Below are 19,415 nucleotides of genomic sequence, written 5' to 3' on the forward strand. Positions count from 1 at the left end.
TGGTGTCCTTAGGGAACACTGTGCCTCATTATTGGTGCCATTGCCTCATTATTGGTGTCATTGGGAAACATTGTGCTCCCCTATTTTTTGTCATCATTGGTGTCATTGTGCCTCATTATTGGTGTCATTAGGGAACATTGTGCCTCATTATTGGTGTCATTAGGGAACATTGTGCCTCATTATTGGTGTCATTAGGGAACATTGTGCCTCATTATTGGTGTCATTAGGGAACATTGTGCCTCATTATTGGTGTCATTAGGGAACATTGTGCCTCATTATTGGTGTCATTGGGGAACATTGTGCCCTATTATTGGTGTCATTGTGCCTCATTATTGGTGTCATTGCATGTGTCAGGTAGGTGAGTGCAATGGTCAGGTAAGTGAGTGTAATGGTCAGGTAGGTGAGTGTAATGGTCAGGTAGGTGAGTGCAATGGTCAGGTAGGTGAGTGTAATGGTCAGGTAGGTGAGTGTAATGGTCAGGTAGGTGAGTGCAATGGTCAGGTAGGTGAGTGTAATAGTCGGGTAGGTGAGTGTAATGGTCAGGTAGGTGAGTGTAATGGTCAGGTAGGTGAGTGTAATGGTCAGGTAGGTGAGTGTAATAGTCAGGTAGGTGAGTGTAATGGTCAGGTAAGTGAGTGTAATGGTCAGGTAGGTGAGTGTAATAGTCGGGTAGGTTAGTGCAATGGTCAGGTAAGTGAGTGTAATGGTCAGGTAGGTGAGTATAATGGTCAGGTAGGTGAGTGTAATGGTCAGGTAGGTGAGTGTAATGGTCAGGTAGGTGAGTGTAATGGTCAGGTAGGTGAGTGTAATGGTCAGGTAGGTGAGTGTAATGGTCAGGTAGGTGAGTATAATGGTCAGGTAGGTGAGTGTAATGGTCAGGTAGGTGAGTATAATGGTCAGGTAGGTGAGTGTAATGGTCAGTGTATGTTGCACAGTGCATTCCTAATCCCTGCAGTCTGAGCGAATCTGGCAGAATCGTACATTTCTAGTCCCTTAGGGCTCATTTAGATAAGTCCCATCCTCTGTACAGAGACGCTGGCAGGTTTAATTCTGTGTTGGCACTTTGCAAAAAATAAATTGCTCTTGTGTCGCGGTTTGGGCACTCGGGCTCAAAAAGGTTCGCCATCACTGGTCTAGGGGAATCGGCTATTTGTATTAAAATACGAGCAGTACTTACCGTTTTCGAGCTGCATCTTCTCCGTCGCTTCCGGGTATGGGTCTTCGGGAATGGGCGTTCCTTCTTGATTGACAGTCTTCCGAGAGGCTTCCGACGGTCGCATCCATCGCGTCACTCGTAGCCGAAAGAAGCCGAACGTCGGTGCGGCTCTATACTGCGCCTGCGCACCGACGTTCGGCTTCTTTCGGAAAATCGTGACGCGATGGATGCGACCGTCGGAAGCCTGTCGGAAGACTGTCAATCAAGAAGGAACGCCCATTCCCGCAGCCCATACCCGGAAGCGACGGAGAAGATGCATCTCGTAAACGGGTAAGTACGGATCATATTTTAAAACAAATAGCCGATTCCCCTAGAGAAAACGAGCAGGAATCTAAGGGGAAAAAGTGCCCTCTAAGGGTGAACCCCCGCTTTAAAGTAGAATTGCGCTGCATCTGAGTGCCACAAACTGTAAAGACTATTTCATTATTTTTTTTTAATATTCAAAGCAAACTCCCCAATCTGTCCCTGTCACTATGCTTTATTTTGCTGAGAAATCACTTTGAAATACACCTCCCTAAAATTTCTGGCTGCTCCCATCTTGAGTAAGGGCAGATGATTCATGTAGCATTTACTTCCTGGAATCCATCTGCCCTTAGCTCAGGCATGCAAGGAGGAGGGAGTGCTTAGCTGAAAAAAACTCTCCTTCCCTTCTGAAGACTCCTGGGATGTATGACATAATTTGCCCAGGCAAGAAACCAGGAAGCAACTGAAGAAATGTAAAAAATAAGTATAAATCAAGTAAACATGATATACTTTGCTATCTATTTACTAATGCTAGCAGCATGATGATTGCAAATGTTCCTCCAGTATTTTTTGATAACATACTGCATTCATCTTGCCATCAATTTTGACTAAATTTCCTGTGCCTTTGTAGCTCACACATACTCAAAAACATCACCGATCCACCTCCATGTTTCACAGTAGGAATGGTGGGCCAGATTCACAGAAGAGATACGGCGGCGTATCTCCTGATACGCCATCGTATCTCTGTGATCCGCCCGTCGTAACTATGCGGCTGATTCATAGACTCAGTTCCACATAGATAGCCATAAGATCCGACAGGTGTAATTGACTTACACCGTCAGATATTAGGATGCAATTCTAGGCTGGCCGCTAGGTGGCGATTCCATTGCGGTCGGCGTATAATATGCAAATGACTAGTTACGGCGATCCACGAAGATTCACGCGTTCGTCGCAATCCCGTACGTCGTCGCTAGTCGTTTTTACCCGTCGCAAAGTTACACCTGCTTTAACATGGCTTATCTTTAGATCAGCCATGTTAAAGTATGGCCGTCGTTCCTGCGTCGAATTTCAATTTTTTTTTTGCGTAAGACGTCCGGGAATACGAAACGCCGTAACGCACGTTGCATTTAAAAAAAAAACGTCGGGGCGCCGTAATTTCGCGCAATGCACATCGGGAAATTTCCTAACGGAGCATGCGCAGAATGTTCGGCGCGGGAACGCGCCTAATTTAAATGGTGCCCGCCCCATTTGAATTGGGCGGGCTTGCGCCGAGCGCATTTACGTTACACCGCCGCAAGTTTACAGGTAAGAGCTTTGTGAATCAGGCACTTACGCTGTAAACCTGCGGCGGTGTAACGTAAATGGGATACGTTACGCCGCCGCGGAGTAACGTAATTGTCTGTGAATCTGGCCTGGTGTACTTTTCATCATAGGCCTTGTTGACTCCTCTCCAAATGTAGAGTTTATGGCTGTGACGAAAGATACATTTTGGTCACATCATTCCAAAAGTCTTTGTGCCAGAAGGTTTGAGGCTTGTCTCTGTGCTGTTTGGCGTATTGTAAGTGGGATACTTTGTGGCATTTGCGTAGTAATGGCTTTCTTCTGGTGACTCGACCATGCAGCCCATCTTTCTTCAAGTGCCTCCTTATTGTGCATCACACCACATGTTTTCAGAGAGTCCTGTGTATGACCTGAAGTTATTTGTGGGTTTTTCTTTGCATCCCGAACAATTTTCCTGTCAGTTGTGGCTGAAACTTGAGTTGGTCTACCTGACCGTGGTTTGGTTTTATCAGAACCCCTCATTTTCCACGTCTTTAAATTCTGACAGGGTATGTAAACTTATGAGCACAACTGTAATTGTGAAGTGGAAGGAAAATGATAAATGGTTTTCTAATTTTTTTACAAATAAATACCTGCAAAGTGTGGCGTGCATTTGTATTTAGCCCCCCTTAGGCCCCTTTCACACTGAGGAGTTTTTCAGGCAGTTTAGAGCTAAAAATACCACCTGAAAAACTCCTGCCCAGTATTCTCAATGTGAAAGCCCGAGGCTCCATTCCTTCCCGTCTTTCACACTGAGGCGATGAGCTGGCAGGAGAGAAAAAAAAATCTCCCGCAAGCAGCATCTTTGGAGCGGTGAGAGTAGCAGTGTGTATACCTCTCCTTCCCATTTAAAACAATGAGAAACCGCGGTATTAACCCTTTTTCGTCCGCTATCGGGGGTTAATACCGCACCGCTAGCGGCCGAATCCCACGGCAATTCCGACGGTATAGCGCCGCTATATCGCCACCACACCTCCTGCCCCAGTGTAAAAGGGGCCTAACTCTGATACCCATAACTAAAATCTAGTGTATTAAGATTTAGTAACATATTCCATTCTAATACTTACCTCCTACATACGCCCATGTTTATGATCCTATTAGATCGTTACATGTGGTCGGGGTCATAGCCTAATGGATGTTATCTATGCTTATGCAACATTATTAGTACTCACATTATTACTCATATTAAATTAAACTAAATATTCAATCAATACAGGTGTCGTCCGGTCGTCTCCTCCCCCCTATGGTCCACACTTGTGACTCCTTGTAAGCCTGGTTTGGTGGGTTCCCGTCAAGCAGAACGGGGGTTCTCTTGTTATGGGGGTCTTCAGATCATTTTTACTTCTCAGCAACCATCTCTGATTACATGTTAATTCATTAACCCTTGAGTGGTAAATATAATTTCAAAAATATCCTCCCAGCAGATGTTAAACATTTTTGTTAGAGGGATGTAACTTTAATAATTTTCCTAATTATATCTATCAGAGTACAATTCCCCTGAAGAAGACCGTGACAGTTTAGGTCGAAACGCGTCGGGAGTACTCATACGGAAATCAATTGAACTACGGTGTAACATGTATTGTATTGTTGTTGATTTTTGCCACTGTTATTTCTTTATTCACGTATAATCAGAGTGTACTATATGTATATTATCTACACTTTTTTACAAATGCTCCAACTATGTTGTACATTTTATTGTAATTTAATGTTGAAACCAACTAAAGATTTTAACTTCAATATTATCCAACTACTCTTATTTTTCGAGAACATCATGCCGCAAAAAAAACCCCACTGGGGGACCTTCCCATTTTTGTTTTTGCATTTTCGGGGTATGCGCGGCACACGGACTGCACATATGCGTTTTTCCTTGTTTCTAGTGGAACCAATTGCCTTCAAAAGTCACCTAATTACAGTATTTATCGGCGTATACCGCGCACTATTTTGCCCTGAAAATCAGGGCAAAATCGTGGGTGCGCGATATACGCTGATACCCACGCCGAGTTTGAATACTGCGCCGGCATATACTGAGCGCAGTACACTCATGTATAGTCGGGCAGTCTTGGCTACACTCGCGCTCACGTCCTGTACGTCCAGGACGTCAGCGCGAGAGGAGCCGAGACTGCCCGACTATACCCAAGTGTACTGCGCTCGGTATATGCCGGCGCAGTATTCAAACTCGGCACGGGAAACGAGCGGGGAGGACGCCGCAGAAGGACGCTGGACCCGACAAAGAGGACACCCGAAGCCGCAGACGGACGCCGGACCCGACGAGGCCGCCGATGGACGCCGCGCTAGACACCAAACTGTAAGTACAAAAATCTTTTTTCCACAGGAATTTCAGGGCAACTTTAGGGGGTGCGCGCTATACGTGGGAGCGCGCTATACCCCAATAAATACGGTAGTAAATAGAGACCACATGTGTGTAATTGAATCTCCGCCGGACCGTTTTCATCGGACATGTCCGCTGGGAGATTTCGGTCTGATGGCTGTACACACCATCAAACCGAAATCCAGGCGGACAGAGAACGCGGTGATGTAGACAACACCGACGTTCTCTATCGCGCGAGTTCAATGCTTCCACGCGTGCGTCGAATCAATTTGACGCATGCGCGGGATTTCGGTCCGCTGGTTAGACGTACTAACCAGCGGACATGTCCGCCGGACAGCTTTCCAGCGGACATGTTTCTTAGCATGCTAAGAAACATTTGTCCGCTGGAAATCTGTCCGCTAGCCTGTACACACTATCGGATCTGTCTGCTGACACTGGTCCGCGGACCAGTTTTAGCGGACATGTCCAGTCGTGTGTACGAGGCCTCACAGATGCGAGTAGAGGAGAGCCCATCGATTGCTCTCCTGACAGGGGGGGTCTGTGCTGATTGTTTTATTTAGCGCAGCCCCCCCTCGAATGCCCTCCCAAGACCACCAGGGATGGGCACCCACACTGGACCACCAGGTATGCCACCCTAAACCACCAGGGATATGCCAATCAGTGCTCAGGCAGCTGCCAATCTGTGCCCATCCACAATGCTTGTCAATGCCAGTGCCAAGGATGCCTATCAGTGCCACATATCAGTGCCAAGCAGTGCCGCATATCAGTGCCACCCATAAGTACCCAGTGCAGCCAATCAATGCCACCCATCAGTGACGTCTACTAGTGCTGCCTATCAGTGCCACCTGATTGGTGCCGCCTTATCGGTGAAGGAGAAAACTTACTTTATTTAAAAAAAATTAAAACAGAAACAAAAGAAAAACGTTTTTTTATTTTTTGGTCCTTTTTTTTTTGTTTAGCAAAAAATAAAGACCGCAGTAGTGATCAAATAACACCAAAAGAAAGCTCTATTTGTGGGAACAAGTGTAGCATGACCGCGCAACTGTCATTTAAACAGCAACAGCGCTGAAAGCTGAAAATTGGCTTGGGCAGGAAGGGGGTGTTAGTGCCTGGTATTAAAGTGGTTGCACTGAAAGCCAATGCTAAAGAGAATTTTACATCAATATACTATTGGTTAATTTGTTCCTTTTGTAGACCGATAACATCTGAAGGTCACACTGGTTCAATAATACAAGCCTTGCTACTAATTCGATAGGTAAAGTGACCACCAAGTAGTACCTCTTGACCTAATGGCAATGTATTTATTTAAGGCAAACCATCACAAAATGTTTTTTCCGCCTTCTTTCATAGATGTGGAGTGTTTATTATTATATGCGGTAACATCCCATTTGGCTGCAGCGATTGTGGCGCATCTTTGGCATCTTGTATTCCCCCAGAGATTTTTCCTCTGTAGGTTCCCGTTTAGGCTGGCTGTTCTTTCTTCTCCCTTTTTTGTGTTCATGTAATCTTGTTTTGGTTTATTATAGAATTTGGGATGGTTGGTGATGTACCAACATCCCCCCTTTCTTTAAAGTGGAGGTTCACCCGGAATTACCACTTTTTACCCTTAGATTGATGCCCATTTAGTCTAGGGGAATCGGCTAGTTGTTTTAAAATCGAAGCTGTACTTACCGTTGTAGAGAGCGATCTTCTCCGCCGCTTCCGGGTATGGGCTGCGGGACTGGGCGTTCCTGTTTTGATTGACAGGCTTCCGACGGTCGCATCCATCGCGTCACGATTTTCCGAAAGTAGCCGAACGTCGGTGCGCAGGCGCCGTATAGAGCCGCACCGACGTTTGGCTTCTTTCGGCTACTCATGACACGATGGATGCGACCGTCGGAAGCGTGTCGGAAGACTGTCAATCAAGAAGGAACGCCCACTCCCGAAGACCCATACACGGAAGCGGCGGAGAAGATCGCTCTCTACAACGGTAAGTACTGCTCGGATTTTAAAACAACTAGCCGATTCCCCTAGACAAAATGAGCATCAATCTACGGGTAAAAAAAATGTTATGGGTGAACTCCCGCTTTAATGAAGAAATTGTAATATTTGACATTTATGCATATTTTTTATATCTAGTTGACATATAAATACTCCACCAATGAACTCCTAATGAAGTGGATTCCTATCCAAGAAACGTGTTGAGTGTATAGAGGAGCTACCTAGTAGATGCATTGCTGAACCCAACAATGAACGATATTGTGCACACTTCACTGTCAACACTAAACCCAGTTATCAGGGGAAATGTCAACGTATGGTTGATACAATGTTTTAAAAAATGTCTCTCTCAATATTTGTAATAAAATAATATTTTACCATATCTGTAGTACTGCCTTTAAAATCCCGCCATAGAAAGGGGTGTATACCCCCTGTAGTTTCTCTAAATACAATGTAATTGGGATGTTGCTGTTTTAAGGCCTATTAATTATACTATTCTAGTTCTCCAAGATGTTTGGAACAACCTACCTGCGGAGTTCCTTCAAAAACGATGTGCAAGTGTACCTAGAAGAATTGATGCGGTTTTGAAGGCAAAGGGTGGTCACCGTCACGCCAAATATTAATTTGATTTGGATTTCTCTTCTGTTCATTCACTTTAAGTTCTGTTAGGGCCCTTTCCCGTACCTTTCTTATCCGCTTGCTCAGCGAGAATCGCTCCGGTGATCCCCGCTGAGCCGGCAGATGACAGGACAGCCCCGTCAGATCTCCGCTCTCCCCTATGGGGGGATCGGATGAACACAGGCCGCCTGTCCATGTTCACCAAATCCGCTCTGCAAACGGATGAAAAAAAAAAGGATTTTTGTACTCACCGTAAAATCCTTTTCTCTGAAGTCCATGGACGGACACAGCTTCCTTATATTCTTGACTGTAGGGTTATGTTCCGTCAAGAGTATAAGGAAGCTGTGTCCGTCCATGGACGTAAGAGAAATAGGATTTTCCTCCGTCTGCAGAATTGGACCATAGCGAGGACAGATGAGATCGGGTGTCAGCGGATGTTCATCCGCTGACACCCGCTATCCCATAGGGATTAACGTAGGTCCGTATTTCATCCAAAAACGGATGGATGAAATACGGACATACGGTCCGCATGTGTGAAAGGGGCCTTAATTTCCAAAAGTAAACTATTAAGGGCCCTTTCACACATACGGACTGTATGTCCGTATTTCATCCATCCGTTTTTGGATGAAATACGGACATACATATATCCCTTTGGGATAGCAGGTGTCAGAAGATTTTCATCCGCTGACATCCGATCTCATCGGTGTCTGGCGTGCTCCGATTCTGCAGACGGAGGAAAATCCTATTTTTCCATCCGTCTGCACAGCGGATCAGATGAACACGGACAGACGGTCCGTGTTCATCTGATCCCCCCCTAGGGGAGAGCGGAGATCTGACAGGGCGGTCCCTGCACGGTGTGCAGGGACCGCCCTGTCATCTGCCTGCTCAGCGGGGATCAACGGAGCGATCCCCGCTGAGCAAGCGGACGAGACATGTATGGATCCTCACGGGGTCCGTACATGTGAAAGGGGCCTAACACTTCTATTTCTAAAAGCATTCTTTATTTATAGAATTTTTTCGCACCTGCCTTATACTTTTGCACAGTGATTATATATATATATATATATATATATATATATATATATATATATATATATATAATACACACACACACACAGGTGCATCTCAAACATTTTGATCATCATCAAAAAGGTAATTTAATAAAAAATAAAAAAAACATATATTATATAGATTCGTTACATGCAGAGTGAGACATTTCAAGTATTTCTTTCTTTTAATTTTGATGATTGCGGCTTACAGCTAGTTAAAACCCCAAATTCTGTAGCTCAGAAAATTAGAATTTTACATAAGACCTATAAAAAATGTTAATACAGAAACATTGGCTTACTGAAATGTATAGTATACACTCAATACTTTGAGGCTCCTTTTTCATGAATTATTGCATCTATGCGGCGTGGCATGGAGGCCATCAGCCTGTGGCACTGCTGAGGTGTTATGGAAGCCCGGTTTGCTTTGATGGCGACCTTCAACTTGTCTGCATTGTTGGGTCTGGTGTCCCTTATCTTCCTCTTGATAAAAGCACAGTGATACCATGATCATTAAACCAGGTATTGGTACTTTTGGCAGTGTGGGCAAATGCCAAGTCCTGCTTAAAAATGAAATCAGTATCTCCATAAAGCTGGTCAGCAGAGGGAAGCATGAAGTGCTCTAGAATTTCCTTGTAGAGGGCAGTGCTGACTTTGGCTTTGATAAAACACAGTGGACCAATACCATCATATGACATGGCTCCCCAAATCATCACTGACTGTAGAAACTTCACACTGGACATCATGCAACTTGGATTCTGTGCCTCTTCACTCTTCATTCAGACTCTGGGATTTCCAAATGAAATGCAAAATTTACTTTCATCTGAAAAAAGGACTTTGGACAGTCCTTTTTCTCCTTAACCCAGGTAAGACACTTCTGACGTGGTCTCTGGTTCAGGAGTGGCTTGACACAAGGGATACGACATTTGAAGCCCATGTCCTGGATATGTCTGTGTGTGGTGGCTCTTGAAGCACTGACACCAGCCGTAGTCCACTCCTTGTGAATCTCCCCCAAATTCTTAAATGGCCTTTGCTTCACAATCCCCTCAAGGCTGCGGGTAACCCTGTTGCTTGTGCACCCTTTTTCTACCACACTTTTGCCTTCCACTCAACTTTCCATTAATGTGCTTGGATACAGCACTCTGAGCAGCCAGCTTCTTTCCTTTAGCAATGGCCTTTTGCGACTTACCCTCCTTGTGGTGGAGGGTATCAATGACTGTCTTCTGGACAATTGTCAAGTCAGCAGTTTTCCCCATGAATGTGTAACCTACTGAACCAGACAGAGACCATTTAAAGGCTCAGGAAACCTTTATCGGTGTATACTAGGGTTATCCCGATACCGATACTAGTATCGGGACCGATTCAGAGTATTTGCGGGAGTACTTGTACTCCCGCAAATGCCCCCGATGCCTGGCCGAATACTCGCCCGCCGCCGCATCCCTGCTTGGTTAATACGAGCGGGGAACATTACAGCTTTCATTTGAATAGCTGTAGTGTTTCCCGCCGTGTATAGACACTCCCCCTTGCTCGGGTGAACTGTCCAATCCCGAGCAAGGGGGAGTGTCTATACGCAGCGCAGCGCGAAACACTACAGCTATTCAAATGAAAGCTGTAATGTTCCCCGCCCGTATTAACCAAGCGGCGGCGCAAAAGCATGTAGGTAAGGGGGACATGGCTGCATATATGGGGGGGACATGGCTGGATATGGGGGGGGGACATGGCTGGATATGGGGGGGGGGGACATGGCTGCATATGGGGGGGGGGGGGACATGGCTTCATCTGTGGGGGGACACATTTAAAAAAAAGTATCGGTATTCGGTATCGGCGAGTACTTGAAAAAAAGTATCGGTACTTGTACTCGGTCCTAAAAAAGTGGTATCGGGACAACCCTAGTGTATACACACACATACACTTAACCTACAGTCATGTGCATTTATATTACATTACAACTGAATGTATCCATGAATCGTTCCTACCACATATATATTAGCAAGGGGATATTATCCCATTTAAAGTATGTTGTAACAAGCATAATATAATGTGAAAATGGAGGAAAGGCACCAAGTATTGTCTGTCATCAGCAGTGCACTTGTTCGGCCTAAGGCAGAGAAGTTATTTAAATGTTTGCTAAATGTCACAGCTTTGTTCTAGTCGGCCGGTGATGTTAGAAATTAAATTTCATGGTTAGATAGAATGTTGAACACTTTCAGCTATACTTAGGTTTACTTCATTGAATTCTGTAAAACATTCTCACTATACCCTGTGAGCAGCACTGCTGTGTCACACATTTCATGCGTCAACCTGTTTGTATATTGAACCCTCTTTATGTCTTGATGGAATACTAGTAAAGAAGGTTGGATCTTATACCGAGTTGCTGGACCTTCGTATGTCTTCTATACCATGTTACAGGTTGTGCAGTTGTCATATAGACGCCAATAATTATTTTTCCAGAAGACTTATTACTTTACTTTGGTAGTAGCACCAGATTTGTTTATATAGGACACATTTCACAGTATATAACTATTGTTTGTATTGGTATTACAATGCTGATGTTATAAAATGAAAGTGTATGCTGTGACCAGAGAGCTCCTTCAACACTGAACAGGTCTTTATAATTGTACCCCACTGATTACTGTATCTGCCTAAAGGAGTCGATCTGTAGTCAAGTGTGCAGGAAGCAAAGTTAAATTCAAATACAATCTAGATTAGCCTGCAAACTGGCCCTGTTAAAATGGTTTGATTCTGCTTTTAGCTGCCCCTCTTCTGTGTCTCCACTGCAGCCTGAGATTGTGTAGATCAGCTGGTGTCCTCTATGGAGCATGCTCTATTTCAGTTGGCTTCCAAGCTGTTCATTTCCTCCCTTTTCTTATCTGTGGACCCCACATGACTATAGACTCACATGTGGGCGTATACAGTGGTAAATGACACTCCCCTCTCCTCCTATTGCTAAACACTTTGGGAGTGAGATATAGTATGCTGATAGTGAATAATCTAAGAAACTCACAAAATACTAAATTTTAATATAAATAATAATAATAATAATTATATATATATATATATATATATATATATATATATATATATATATATATATATATATATATATATATATATATATATATATATATATATATATATTTAAATAATTATATATATATATATATATATATATATATATTTAAATAATTATATATATATATATATATATATATATATATATATATAAATAAAATATACATATACATTTGATGTTCAATAAAGATTTATAGGGAGCTGCAAAACAATTATTTGATTGTTTTAATCAAAAATTTGAATTACTCTTCTAAAACATTTTTTTTGTCACATGACTAGCACAGCACCAATCGGAGCAGGCCAGATACTTCTACTGTACAGAACATACATCAGCAAGGTAATAGAAGCCCATCTCATAGATCTCTCTCTGCAAATGTCAAAGAACAGGGAAAAGATCATGTGACCATACAACAGAGCTACAGGAAAAAGGATTAAAAAATAAATAAATAATACAGTGGCCTGATTATCCCTCTCTATCTATCAATCTATAGATAGATAGAATGAGAATAAATTATGGCAATTAATACCATTTAGGGCAGAAAGTCTAGGAACATCTTCCTAATGAGACACAGATGGCAAAAATAGAGTTTTAAAGCAGTTTTAACCCTTCCCTACTAATCAAATTTTTATAAATATTGGAGTGGATTCAAGAAGCAATTGCACCTGTGTAACCCTAGGTTACACAGCGCACTTGCTTACTTGCCCCGGCGTAACGAGTGCTCCTGATTCAGGAACCTCGTTACGCCGACTGCAGCCTAAGATCTGCGCGGCATAAGGCTCTTATGCCCGCATATCTTAGGCTGCATTCTTGCATTGGCCGCTAGGTGGCGTTCCCGTTGTGCTCAGCGTATAGTATACAAATTGCATACTAACACCGATTCACAACGTTGCGCGAGCCCTGCGTACGCAGTTTACATACGGTGGTTTTCGCGCAAGGCTGCCCCTGCTATTAGCAGGGGCAGCCCATGTTACGTATACCCGTCGTTCCCGCGTCGCGAAATTTGAATTTTACATGGTTTGCGTAAGTGAATCGTGAATGGCGCTGGACGCCATTCACGTTCACTTTGAAGCAAATGACGTCCTTGCGACGTCATTTGCCGCAATGCACGTCGGGAAAGTTTCCCGATGGAGCATGCGCTCTACGATCGGCGCGGGAACGCGCCTAATTTAAATGATTCCCGCCCCCTACGGGATCATTTAAATTACGCGCTCTTGCGCCGGGCATTTTGCTTCTGCTCCGTGAATCGAGGGCAGCGCAAAAAAATTGCGGGGGCGCAGGGCAAAAACGTTGCCCTGCGCCTCCGTAAAAAAAGCGCAATTATACCTGAATCCGGCCCATTATATATACCGTATATATATATATATATATATATATATATATATATATATATATATATATATATATTCCTGGTTTTCTGGTCATGTGATGTGTGATCTCAGCAACCTTCCCAATCTGTACCGTGGACATCTTTAAAAATACAGGTAGGCATGGTTTGTTAAACACATCTTTATTGGAAAGTCTTCATACTAAAGTGCATACTTGCATAAAGAAACAAGATCAGCATTACATAAATCAAGTTAAAAAAGTCAGAATTAAAAAAATTGCATACAAAATATGCTTTGGTTTTATATATATAGTGGGCTCATCGCCCTGTGTGATGAGATACTGCCAAAAAGCTAACAGGTTCTCATCTATGGCAGTATATATGTATATTTCAAGTATGATCACTTGCTACTTTTTCATTAGAAAAGCAGAACCCTATGTCATTATTGTGGTAAGGAGAGTCCAATCCTCGAGAGAGCCTTGGCATTAGAGAAGGACTCATCCTAATTAAGTGAAATCCCTTGTACTATTCTGCATTAGATCAGCACAACTGTATATTGTATTGTGTTCTCTTCACATAAGATCTTGTATGATCCAATCTGGCTAAGCATGTTCACAAAATGATCTCGAAATGAAGAAACATGCCAGATGATCACATTGATAGGTTGGAAAACAGAGTTATTTTCTGCCTGTTAATGAAGATAAACCAGCACTGCTCAGAATTCAGAAAATTCATCTGATCAACAGAGGTGCATATCAGATGAAAAAACAATCCCTGGGAATTTGGATAACTTCTCATAGATCAATCAGAAGTTCAGAACCCTTGTTTCATTGGAACCCTGTAAATATACAGATGAAAATGGTGGTCTTCTGACCATCACAGTACAAATCACATCTTCAATAGTTCCCAAGAAGCTTCCCCTTCCTTAGTATGACTAAGGCGCTGGCATCCTAACTGTGGGTAGCCGGCAATGCTGTGCCTGGCTCCACAGCAGGCTGCCCACTATGCATGCAAGAGCGGAGCTGATCTTTGTTAATGGTCCCCCAGCCTTCTGGGACACGTTAAATGTCCTAGGCAATCCAAGCGGAAGTGGGAGCTGGGTACCTGCCCCCCCCCCCAAAATGTGACATGGGAGGAGGACTTAAAGGAGAACTTTCCCTTTTGTCTGGAGTTCTGCTTCAATGCTTCCTTCTATTAGTATTTAAAAGTGCTTTAAGGCACACACATACTAAAAAAAACAATACCAATGGCACTGTACCACATGTTAATTTTACCAAACAAAGTATTTAGGCACCCTGAAGGAGCAAAGTATCAGGATGGTTTTGCTGGGCACTAGAGAAGCAAGTTTGGTGCCCAATTTTGGCTTGAATGTGAATGGAGCCAAAACTTGCAGCTGTCTCAGTCAGGATTTATTTTGGCTTCTTCTAGATTAACATTATTAGGATTTATTAAGAAGGCCATTTTACTACAAGACTTGGCAGCAACATATGGCTCAGAGGATAGAACTACTTTGCATTGCAGGTGGCACAGACATACAACATTCCCAGGAAGTCCAGGAAGTGTTGAATACTAAAGGAAATCACAGAGGTAGCACTGATCAAAAAAGGGGGAGAAAGGCGACACGGGCAGCCAGTGAGTGAGTGTAATACCTATAATTTTACAGAAATCTTCCATCTTGATTTTTTTTTAGGTGACAGGGTCGCTTTAATTTTCTCAGGGTAACTAAGTTGCCTAAAAGTATAAAACCCCCCCCCCCCCCACCCCCTCCATGACAGAAGACCGCAACATGTCCAAAATAGCTCTTTGCAACTTCAGCACGCAATTGATAATTGATCATTCCAGATGACGCATTTCAGCCTGAGGAAGTTAGCGTAGGTCCAAAATGCATCGTCCTGTATGCTGAATTTGCAATGCTTATTTTGCCGATTAGACATGCTGCTGCCTTGTGTCATTTGGAGGTTGGGTGCAAACAGGAGAGCTGTTTGGTAGCTGGTTTGAGTGGGACAACTTTGTTTCAATAACAGAACCCTACATTGAAGTGAAAAGACAAAGATATAGATGTGTTTTATTGTTTCTGGCAAAGATTTGGTTATTCTGTGGTGCGGATCCTGAGAACATATCGTCCTTTCACGGATGGTGCCTTAATATTTAATGCTGAATTATGAATAATTAATTAAGAAAGCTCAGGTGTAATCAAGTGCAACTGATTCTAAACTGAGAAAGTAAGGCACTTCCGGTATCAGTCTGCTAACCTGGAGTGTTTCATCAGTGAGAATCCATAGGCATGTAGCAGCAGGGAGTATTCAATGCTGTAGATTTTCTTAGGGATCTGACTTACAAATCCCTCTAGAGTCTCTGGATGTCCAGTATGAAGGGAGAGGAGATGTCCTTATTATTCAGGTGCAAGTCTAATTCCTAGAAGTAGAACATATTTGCATAAATATAATTCATATATAATATAAATAAATCACATTATGTTCCTCAGTTCCAATAAGCTATCCACAAAACCCATCATTTTTATTTAGTGAGAACACAATTTTACCGTATATACTCGAGTATAAGCCAAGACAACTAATTTTAGCACCAGACTGTGTAACTGCAAAGAGGAGACCCAAAACATATATAGGTGAAAATATAATAATTTATTAAGAAAGGGGAATAACACACAACCACCTCCAACAGAACACAGTGCAATAAATAAACGAATAAACAGTGACCCAAAGATAACTAAAGACAATATGTGCAGTGATGGGAGATACCATAATCGTAAACAGGCCAGGCCGAGGTCATACACAAGGAGATCAGAAGATAGACGAGGACAGGGGATAAACAGGAACAGGGAGATGATGAATGGATGTGCTGCAGAGCAGGGATTCAGGTAACAAGGATCCAAGGCAATGGGGAAGCAGGAAGGGCAAGTCCAGGATGGGTTCGGGATAGGTATCAGGTCGGATCGGGTCAGCAAGATGCAGGCTCAACGTCAGGATCACAGGCTCAAGGTCAGGGAGAGAGATACCAAGGCGAGGTGTGCTTGCACTCGCCGGGTATAAATAGGGATGTCAGTAATTGGTTTCAAGTTACACCTGAGCGCAGAAAGAGCCGTACGCTCCACACTGCCAGGATCCATCCGCTGGTGGAGACCAGTACTGCGTCCCAAAGATGATATAACACCAGCAGGGAGAAGTTCTCCTGACAGTTCCAAACTGCCAGGAAACACCTGCTTGTGAACCACAGCCAAATAATAATAAATATTACCAGCGGATGGAACCATTCCTGACAACTGTGCCCATTTGCAACCTTACTGTGCCCATTATCACTGTGCCCCTTGCAGCCTTACTGTGCTTATTCTCACTGTGCCCATTGTAGCCTTACTGTGCCCATTGCAGCCTTACTGTGCCCATCAGTGTACCTGTCGGGTCGTGGGGGTCCATTTTTCAAAACTCGCGGCTTCCTCTTGGTCCATGATAGGCGTTTGACACTGTGTTCCGCTATCGCCTATCACGGAGGTCCTCTCATCCTCGCACTCAGTTTCCCAGCAGACACTGTGTTCAGTGTTGCGCCAATCACGGTGCTTCGTTCACCCTTGGACAAAAGGACGTCCATGATAGGCGGAACACTGAACACAGTGTCTGCTGGGAAAGTCTGAGGATGAGAGGACCTCCGTGATAGGTGGTAGCGGAACACAGTGTCAAACGCCTATCACGGACCAGGAGGAAGCTGCGAGTTTTGAAAAATGGACACCCGCGACCCGACAGTTACACTGACTCGAGTATAAGCCGAGGGGGCCATTTTCAGCCCTAAAAAAAAGGTCTGAAAAACTTGGCTTATACTCGTGTATATACAGTAATTTATTATTGACTTGAACGCTGAATTCCACGTATGTTACGTATCTACATTGATCCAGGTATGAAAGTATACATATTCGATACATGAAGGACCACTGAAGAAAGAGGAAAATCACTGTATTAGTGATTGCCGCAGTCTTTTGTGTCCTGTGCTGAACAGCTCTCCTTCCATATGGTGAACACAGGGGTCGCTTGCTCAACATGGCAGCCATTTACAGAATGATTTGAATTATTACAAGGCGTTCTCTATTTGAATGAGGTGGGGTGGTGACATCACATTCTCCAGCTTGTCCAATCAGAAAATGTACTTATTTGAAAAAATTAAGCCTAGGTTCACACTATGAAATCGCACAGGAATGCACATTACTATGCAATTCACTGCAGTGCATTCAAGCCCATTTATTTTGAGTTTTAAATAGGAGTGTAATATGTTGAAAAAAATGGCCATACTTTACTTACCCTTACCACACTCCAGCACTGTCCCCAGCTTCCTCCTTGGTCCAGTAATGGCGGTTCTCTGTGGGCAGAATGGCCACATCATTCTGCCCATTTCCTGTGAGCCCAGCTGGTCATTGAAACAAACCCTTGGGGTATGTCATGATTCAGCCTAGGCTCACATAACCCCAGGGCTGAGAGACACTAATGCTCTGTACACACGATCGGTTCATCTAATGAAAACGGACCGATGGACTGTTTTCATTGGATGAACCGATCGTGTGTGGACCCCATCAGTTTTTTCCCCCCCATCGGCGAAAAAAAAAAAAGAACCCGTTTTAAAATTTCCGTATGGTTAAAAAACCGATGGAAAAAAAACGATTGTCTGTGGGGAAATCCATCGGTCAAAAATCCACGCATGCTCAGAATCAAGTCGACGCATTCTCGGAAGCATTGAACTTTACTTTTCTCTGCACGTCGTTGTGTTTTACGTCACCACGTTGGACACGATCAGATTTTTAACCAATGGTGTGTAGGCAAGACTGATGAAAGTCAGCTTCATCGGATATCTGATGAAAAAATCCATCGGTTCGTTTTCATCAGACGAACCGATCGTGTGTACAGGGCATTACTTGCGAGGCTGCTCAGTCCAGGAAAATTGCCCAACCCCCACCGAGTCAAGAGGAAGGACCCCAGGTGTCACCGAAAGACTGAACTAAAAAAGGTATGTATTGTATAGGGGGTTTTCTTTTAATAAAAAGATCTGGGGGGCTTCTAGATTAATAAAACGATATTACTTATTTTTAAAACATATTATTTCTTTCGCACTTATTGCAATTCACAAAACTATAAGAAATGGCAAGACGCAAGAAAACCAACTTTAATAACCTATAAACTCAAGTTTTATACTATTTAAATTCCTAACAGCCAGGTAATTCGAGGAAGTATCAGAAACATCATATGTAGTCAAGTAAACATTCTTATACATCTGCCCTAAAACTAGGACTGGATGTAGAGTCTGTATTGTACAATTTCCTGAGTTTTAAGAACACGATCTTTTACTATCCAGAGTGTTATGAAAAGTACACTTCATGGGTGCCCAACCGCTGGCCACCTGCAGGGCCCTTTGATGTGGCCTGCGACCTCCTGCTCTAGGATGGCAGGTCAGTTTTTAGAATGGAGCCGGCAGTAGAGGTAGAATGCGGCTGCAATGGAGAGCAGAGCCAATGCTTCCTGTATAATGCCGTCTCCTGTCACAAGCAAAGTGATACCAAATGCACTCTGCCTGGGACAGTAACAGCCGGCAATACCTGCAGGATATATCCTGAAGTGAAGATTGAAGCCATAGACTTCTGTTATTACCTGCGGGTTTGGTACACTCTATGAAAGCTCACCAAAACTTCTGACTGCAGCAGTTTTAATGCACTTTCAGAAAGTGCCATAGAATTCTATTATATCCAGCAGGTACAGTGTGCATCCATGGTGCAGGTAAACTGCAGCGCAACTGTGTGAAAGCAGCCTTAGGACCCTTTCACATGATTGGTCCGTTTCACCTCTATGGTGTCTGTTTACACCCGCTTACCTCCAATCTAAAAAGAAAAAAAAAAACAGGAGACCAATCCTCTTCCTTCTGGATGGGATCGGAGGGCCCACAAAGCAGATCTGGCTGTGTCTGTTTTGCATATACAGAGTGGACATGGATCAGTCATCCGAACGCTCCGCTCATAGTGGCCGGTGACCAAGTCACTCAAGTGGTCCTCGCTCTTTAAAAGGTTGGGCCCCCCTGCTATACATGATATTAGCATTTGAAAGGCGACAGCTTAAAACATTACCAGTGTACATGCACTGAGTGAATGGCGATGAGCTGTTTCTGGATGGCTTTGATAATGAGCAAGGAGAATACTCTGCACCATTGCCTGTCATGTACTTTACAAGCATTGCTTGGTGTTAAACGAACCATCAATCATAGCAAACAGGGTCACAAGCGGT

At 43.6% G+C, this 19,415-nt stretch overlaps 1 protein-coding gene across 1 annotated transcript in view; it reads right to left on the reverse strand.

Annotated features, from left to right (window-relative positions):
• Nucleotides 1–15,179: 15,179 nt before the first annotated feature.
• The window catches only part of UAP1L1 (UDP-N-acetylglucosamine pyrophosphorylase 1 like 1), a 29,861-nt gene continuing 25,625 nt past the window's right edge, over nt 15,180–19,415 (reverse strand). Inside the window, exon 9 of the mRNA XM_040324458.1 lies at nt 15,180–15,561. Coding sequence (XP_040180392.1) covers nt 15,493–15,561 — 69 coding nt within the window. The 3' untranslated portion in view covers nt 15,180–15,492. The remainder of the gene's footprint in view (nt 15,562–19,415) is intronic.

Source organism: Rana temporaria, chromosome 9 (assembly GCF_905171775.1).
Source record: "Rana temporaria chromosome 9, aRanTem1.1, whole genome shotgun sequence".
In the NCBI taxonomy this organism is placed as follows: Eukaryota; Metazoa; Chordata; class Amphibia; order Anura; family Ranidae; genus Rana; species Rana temporaria.